At 49.5% G+C, this 7,381-nt stretch overlaps 1 protein-coding gene across 1 annotated transcript; it reads right to left on the bottom strand.

The window, feature by feature from the left end:
- Positions 1-310: 310 nt before the first annotated feature.
- Positions 311-6,141, bottom strand: LOC137304969 (tumor necrosis factor-like). The gene is made up of 4 exons (XM_067973745.1): positions 5,913-6,141; positions 2,229-2,301; positions 2,052-2,114; positions 311-1,015 (listed from the first exon to the last, which is right to left on the bottom strand). The coding sequence occupies exons 1-4, from the start codon at positions 6,087-6,089 to the stop codon at positions 606-608; spliced, it is 723 nt and encodes a 240-aa protein (XP_067829846.1). The 5' UTR covers positions 6,090-6,141; the 3' UTR covers positions 311-605.
- Positions 6,142-7,381: the final 1,240 nt, after the last annotated feature.

Below are 7,381 nucleotides of genomic sequence, written 5' to 3'. Positions count from 1 at the left end.
TGTAATGTAGGAAACGCGGCAGCCAATTTGCGCACAGCAAGATCCCACAAACAGCAATGAGATAATGATCGGATAATCTGTTTTTTTAGTGATGTTGGTTGAGGGATAAATATTGGCCCCCCAGGACACCGGGGAGAACTCCCCCCTGCTCTTCTTCGAAATAGTGGCCCTGGGGGGATCTTTCACATCCACCCGAGAGGCCAGACGGGGCCTCGGTTTGACGTCCCATCCGAAAGACGGCACCTCCGACAGGGCGGCGCTCCCTCTCCCGGAGTGGCCGTCTTTCGGAGGAGATCCATTAAGACCTCGTCCACCTGAATCGCGCGTTGGGCAGAGGTTCTTAGCGCTGGGTGGGGGAGGAGGGGGGAGGCAACGAAGATACGACTGGCGGGACGTCCCATGGAATATGCCAACCTGCCAGATGCTGTGTCTTGTGGTGACGCCTGCACTGGAGGGGGGAGGGGAGGGGAGACAGACGGAAGAAGCTCAGCGGAACCGGGAGCCGGTCCACCTGCCCCGGATTGTGCCGCTGATGGGCCCCCCCCCCCCCACCCCCCTTAGACTTTAACCTAGAACAGTGTCTTTAGCCGTCTACTCGGGGCCCCTCACAAAGCAAATAATCCAAAGTAGCTCTTTCCTTCCTCAGTGTTCACGTAATGCGCTGTGTTCGCACCAACCCTGGCGAAGATCTTATCTCCCTCCGCAAACTCGAAGACGGCCCCCTGGTAGGAGGCCCTGTACCAGGGGTCGTCGTGTCGGCCAGCGTGGCAGGCGGACTTCATGGCGCTGAGCAGCGTCACCTTGGATCTGTAGGAAGTCGAGAGCTTGGCGAGCTCGTGGCTGAGGAAGATGGACTGGTCCTGGCAGCCCCTGCTGTAGAAGACCACCTGTGTGTAGACAAAGTACAGACCGGGGGTCTTGATGACCAGACTGTTGTCCCTGAACCCCACGCCCTCAGGGAGGACTCCCTTCTTCTGCCACATCACTTTTCGCTTCCCTCGTGTGGTTGGGGAGGCTGAGCAGAGGAGGAGAAGAAGATGAGAGTGAAATTCATCACAAGGGTAGAAAGGTACGTTAACACCTGTACAGGCGGAGAGTGCTTCACCTGTACAGGCGGAGAGTGCTACACCTGTACAGGCGGAGAGTGTTACACCTGTACAGGCGGAGAGTGCTTCACCTGTACAGACGGAGAGTGCTACACCTGTACAGACGGAGAGTGTTACACCTGTACAGGCGGAGAGTGCTTCACCTGTACAGAGGGAGAGAGTGCTTCACCTGTACAGGTGGAGCGTGCTACACCTGTACAGGCAGAGAGAGTGCTTCAGCTGTACAGGCGGAGAGTGCTTTACCTGTACAGGCAGAGAGAGTGCTTCACCTGTACAGGCAGAGAGAGTGCTTCACCTGTACAGGCAGAGAGAGTGCTTCACCTGTACAGGCGGAGAGTGCTTCACCTGTACAGAAAGCAAGTACTTCATCTATACAGGAGGAGACTGCTTCACCAGTACAGGCGGAGAGTGCTTCACCAGTACAGGCGGAGAGTGCTTCACAAGTACAGGCGGAGAGTGCTTCACAAGTACAGGCGGAGAGTGCGTCACAAGTACAGGCGGAGAGTGCGTCACAAGTACAGGCGGAGAGTGCGTCACAAGTACAGGCGGAGAGTGCTTCACCAGTACAGGTGGAGAGTTCTTCCCCTGCACAAGGGGAGAGTGCTTCACCTGTACAGAGAGAGAATGCTTCACGAGTGCAGGATCTCCCACACGCTTGTGATGTTTAACTGCTAACCCAGCCAGTTCCATTGAGGTCGCTGCTCAAGAACCTCCCTTTGGGCAGTGGCCCAAATAGGCAAACACAGCCAGCTGTGGCTGTTTGTAAACCTCTGAGTTCAGTCAGTGGGTGGATTGTAAATTGTAGGCTCCAGGTCAAGGACGGGCTTCCCTTCTCCCTTGGGTTAAAGAACATTTTACACGTGTAACTAAGTGTGGTGTCTGGAGTCTGACGTCTGGAGTGAAGACAGACTAGCGTTAGATTCATAGACAGAGGCAGTCTCGTACCTGTCAGATGGACTGCAATCTTCTTTGGTGCTCTGCCCACCACATTCATGAGACGAGGCAGACCTGAAAAAGCAGAGTTGAACGCTCAGTCTGGATCACCTGGCGAGTCGCTTGTGTAATGTGCAAGTACTGAAAACTGGCAACAGATGATGGTGACCATGAGAAGGGAGCACTCACCTGGATTAACAGATAGCGATGGAACATCTCCCACACTCTGTGCCTGGACAGGCTCCACGGTCACTGCTGCTTTCTAGAGAAGGAAACAAAGACATATGTTCAAATCCCTTTGTGGCCTCGCCCCTCCCTATCTCTGTAACAACAACAACAATTTGCATTTATATAGCGCCTTTAACGTAGTAAAACGACCCCAAGGCGCTTCACAAGAGTGTTTTCAGACAAAATCTGACACCGAGCCACATAAGGAGAAAACAAGACAAGTGACCAAACGCTGGGTTTTAAGGAGCGTCTTAAAGGAGGAGAGAGAGGGGGAGAGGATTAGGGAGGGAATTCCAGAGCTTCGGGCCCAGGCAGCTGAAGGCACGGCCGCCAATGGTGGAACGATGAAAATCGGGGATGCGCAAGAGGCAGGAATTGGAGGAGCGCAGAGATCTCGGAGGGTTGTAGGGCTGGAGGAGGTGACAGAGAAACGGAGGGGGCGAGGCCACGGAGGGATTTGAAAATAAGGATGAGAATTTTGAAATCGAGGCGTTCCCGGACCGGGAGCCAATGTCGGTCAGCGAGCACAGGGGGTGATGGGAGAACGGGACTTGGTGTGAGTTAGGATACGGGGCAGCAGAGTTTTGAATGAGCTCAAGCTTACAGAAATGCAAGGTGACAACCTCCAGCCCTACAACCCTCCGGGATTGTCCTGGAGTCTCCAGGAATTAAAGGTTAATCTCCAGGCCACCGCTGTGAGCAAAATACCAGGCAGAAAAAAAATAGTGTTTCTTCTCTTTGAACACTTTTGTTTACAAAGTTATAAAAATATCGGACAAGAGGGAGAAAAGTCTCTTTGACCGACAATCAAGAATCATCCAATTGGGTAACGACGGGACCATTTGCTTCCCAATTGGTGTGGGAAGGCGGGACATCATGAATAAGGGGTTACCAATGGCGGGAGAGTGGGGCGGGGCCGTTAGAGGCAGGACGTCATGTGATAGAAAAGCAGTATTTTATTTAAATGGAGAGAGATTGCAGGACTCTGAGGTACAGAGGGATCTGGGTGTCCTAGTACATGAATCACAAAAAGTTAGTATGCAGGTACAGCAAGTGATTAGGAAGGCAAATGGCATGTTGTCATTTATTGCAAGGGGAATGGAATATAAAAGTAGAGATGTTTTGCTACAGTTGTACAGGGCATTGGTGAGACCACATCTAGAATACTGTGTGCAGTTTTGGTCTCCTTATTTAAGAAAGGACATAATTGCTTTGGAGGCGGTTCAGAGAAGGTTCACTCGACTGATTCCTGGGATGAGGGGGTTATCTTATGAGGAAAGGTTGGACAAGTTGGGCCTGTATACACTGGAGTTTAGAAGAATGAGATGTGATCTTATTGACACATATAAGATCCTGAGGGGACTAGAAGGGGTAGATGCTGAGGGGATGTTTCCCCTTGTGGGAGAGACTAGAACTCGGGGCCACAGTTTAAAAATAAGGGGTCTCCCATTGAAGACGGAGATGAGGAGAAATGTTTTCTCGCAGAGGGTCGTGAGTCTGTGGAACTCCCTTCCCCAGAGAGCGGTGGAGGCAGGGTCATTGAATATTCTTTAAGGCGGAGTTAGATAGATTCCTGATTAACAGGGGAGCCAAAGGTTATAGTAGGTAGATGGGAAAGTAGGGTTGAGGTCACAATCAGATCAGCCATGATCTTATCAAATGGAAGAGCAGGCTCGAGGGGCCGAATGGCCTACTCCTGCTCTTAATTCGTATGCTCGTACATATATCCGTATGACACCTCCAGGAATATGTCCAACCAGAGTTGGCGATCCTACGCCCGTTGCTAGCTGCTCCGATTGGCTCTCTAGGCCACTTCAGAGGGTAGTTAAGAGACTTCCACATTGACTCTTAGCGACACACCTGCCCTGCGAACCTTTGCAGTGTGTCCTTCCTGTACCGACGAGATTTCACTGATCAGATTTGTCCTATCTCACGCGATCGACCACTTGCCGACTTCCTCTGGTGGGGGAAGATGTCGGTGGTGACACTACTGAACGCCCTCTCCCTTCGCTAATAGGCTAATCGTCCTGTGTCAGACAGGACGGAGAAATGTCCAGAGACAGGACCTCCTTCAGATAGCTTGACCTGGACCCCAAATCCAAGGGGGGCAAATTCAACGGTGGACTTACAGAGAGATTAAATAAAACGTAGTCAGATTGAACCGGGAGTGAGGGCTGAGGTGCAGCAATAAAGAAGCTCGTTATTTTATAGCATTGATTATACAATGTAAACACAAAGGCGTCAGGTTTTAGAGCCTTGCGCCATAGTGTAAGTCGGGTGATAGCCAATCAGTAGCCCGTTTTACATCAATGGAGATAAAAAAACGTGAGAGATCGGGGGGAGAAAATTGGAGGGCAATGGGGAAAGTGCAAGGAGGAATGGGATAGCTCTTTGAAAGAGCCGGCACAGGTACGATGGGCTGAATGGCCTCCTATGCTGTATGATTCTGTGTAAAACGGGCGGCCGATTTGCTATCACCCATTTTACATTATCACTCAAAGTCAAAATCTGCCCCAAAAATAGAGCAGATTGTTTTAATTGATTACATGGTTCATGAAATAGCACAGGAAGAGCAAATTTATGTTCTACAGGTGGACAGATATCCATATGGAGATATATTACTCACTAACTTATAAACTAACACAGAGACAGCAGGATAGACGACTAGAGATTTGGTTAAGAGATATTTACCCACGAGCAAGGAATTTTATGCACAAAGTGAACTGTCTTCTCCTAAAATCTTTAAAATGCTGGACAACATATTTTCATACAAACAAAAATGACAGCAAAAAAGAAAGAGAGAAAGAATGGGAGAAAGAAAGAGAGAATGAAAGAAACAAAGAGGGAACGAAAGAAAGAAAGGGGGAAAGAGAGAAAGTGAGGGGGAAAGAAAGAAAGAGAGAAAGAAAGGGAGAAAGAGAGAAAGTAAGGGGGAAAGAGAGAAAGTAAGGGGGAAAGAAAGAGAGAAAGTAAGAGGGAAAGAAAGAGGGAAAGAGAGAAAGTAAGGGGGAAAGAGAGAAAGTAAGTGGGAAAGAAAGAGGGAAAGAGAGAAAGTGAGGGGGAAAGAAAGAGAGAAAGTAAGTGGGAAAGAGAGAAAGTAAGTGGGAGAGAAAGAAAGAGAGAAAGAAAGGGGGAAAGAGAGAAAGTAAGGGGGAAAGTAAGAGGGAAAGAGAGAAAGTAAGAGGGAAAGAGAGAAAGTAAGGGGTAAAGAAAGAAAGTAAGGGGGAAAGAAAGAGGGAAACAGAGAAAGTAAGGGGGAAAGAAAGAGGGAAAGAGAGAAAGTAAGAGGGAAAGAGAGAAAGTAAGTGGGAGAGAAAGAAAGAGAAAAAGAAAGGGGGAAAGAGAGAAAGTAAGGGGGAAAGAAAGAGGGAAAGAGAGAAAGTAAGAGGGAAAGAGAGAAAGTAAGTGGAAAAGAAAGAAAGAGAGAAAGTAAGGGGGAAAGAAAGGGGGAAAGAGAGAAAGTAAGGGGGAAAGAGAGAGGGAAAGAGAGAAAGTAAGGGGGAAAGAAAGAAAGAGAGAAAGAAAGAAAAGGAGAAAGGAAGGAAGGAAGGAAGAAAAGGGAGAAAGATAGAATGAAAGATAGAAAGGAAGTAGGGAGCTGGTAAAGACTGAACTGAATTTATTTTCTAAAATAAATCTACGCACCTGGTTTGAAGATAAAACTCCAAGTTGACAGAGTAACAGATATGAAGAGAAAGTCACCAAGCCCAGAATAGTGATCACGGTGAGAGTCTGACAGAGACGACTGCTCTTAGCATCAGTCTGCTTCTCGACCAGCCCTTCGCCCGCCTCAACATCTGACAGCATGCTCTCGTTACTCATCTTCACGGGCTTCTTGTTGAACAGGTAGTGTCTGTCGCCTCGGGCTCTGTCACGATTCACATGCGTTTTGAGTTTGTTTGTGCCTCTGTTGGGGCAATGAGCTCTATTTAAAGTTGGCCATCGGAAAATCCCCACAGGGCTGTGTGACGACAGAGGAAATGGGAAGTGACCATCGCAGATTTGTAATAGGGTTCACGACCCCACAGAGGAGTGTAACTCCAGCTTGGTCATGGCGAATACAGAACCTCACCTCCTCTCGTCTAGTCGAGTTTGACTCCTCCTGTTCCCTCGCCCCTGCTGAAGCTGCCGACTTGTTGCTGTGGGAGAGCAGGACGGGAGGTCACCACTCCCTTGGCGCCCTCGGGTGAGCTCGGGCTTCCGGTGGAGGCGGCCCGTCCGCACTTGCCCGTTCGATGCCAAGGGCCAACGTTAAAATCACCCCCTCCCCCCTTCCCAACCACCCATTCGCTTGCATCCAACGCGATGGCAGAATTTCAGACCAGGTGAAACAAAATACCCAACTGTCCAAACGCTGGCGTCTGACGGGATCGTTTCTAAGCCCGAGAGACTCCAGCGGCACGGTGGGATATCGTCCGTGTAATGTCCGTGTCGTATCAACCTCCTCCCTCCGCTAGTTTAAGGGAACCCGTTTTGGCGCCTCCATTGAAATAGCAGAGGGAGGACCCTCACGAGCACTGTGCCAAGTGTCCATACCCTGCGGTCAGAAACTTAAGGCCTGGGAGGGTGTTTCCAGACCATTGGAAATGGTAGAATCAGTTATACTCCCCCCACCCCAGGAAGAACTCACCGTGGACCCAGCCCTTATTACAAGGTTTAAGTGAGCAGTCATTACTTAGCTAACACAGGAAATAATCCCCGGTATTAAATCTCATTGAAAACATTGTGATTCACCGTGAGGTAATGCTAATTATGTTTTCCAAGATTGCTGCTTTTCTCACTGACTGCATGGCGTAAACCTATTGCATTAGATCGCCTGGTGAATGGAAATCATTATAACAGCCACAAAAACTAAATTGTGTTTACCAACTGGGGGAATCCAAACCTCCTTCCACATGTAACATCTCCATCAGATGCTCATGACACCCAGGAAGCAGACTTCCTACATAGCAGGATACCTAACCTTTGCATTAACCACCGCAGACTGTGGTTCACACCCAGGTCAGAGGAGCCGTCTTTCGGATGAGACATTAAAACCGAGGCCCCGTCTGCCCTCTCAGGTCGGATGTAAAAGATCCCGTGGCCACTATTTCGGAGAGGAGCAGGGGAGTTCT

Source organism: Heptranchias perlo, chromosome 39 (assembly GCF_035084215.1).
Source record: "Heptranchias perlo isolate sHepPer1 chromosome 39, sHepPer1.hap1, whole genome shotgun sequence".
Classification (NCBI taxonomy): Eukaryota; Metazoa; Chordata; class Chondrichthyes; order Hexanchiformes; family Hexanchidae; genus Heptranchias; species Heptranchias perlo.
The sequence above is the reverse complement of the archived record's forward strand: the minus strand, read 5'-3'. Positions and strand labels throughout refer to the sequence as shown.

Coding starts and splice junctions, on each gene's coding strand:
- LOC137304969 (XM_067973745.1), bottom strand. CDS start 6,089: ATGAGTAACGAGAGCATGCTGTCAGATGTTGAGGCGGGCGAAGGGCTG. Junction 2,302..5,912: donor GAGTTTTATCTTCAAACCAG/GTGCGTAGATTT, acceptor TTCCTTCTCTAG/AAAGCAGCAGTGACCGTGGA. Junction 1,016..2,051: donor GATTGCAGTCCATCTGACAG/GTACGAGACTGC, acceptor TCCTCTGCTCAG/CCTCCCCAACCACACGAGGG.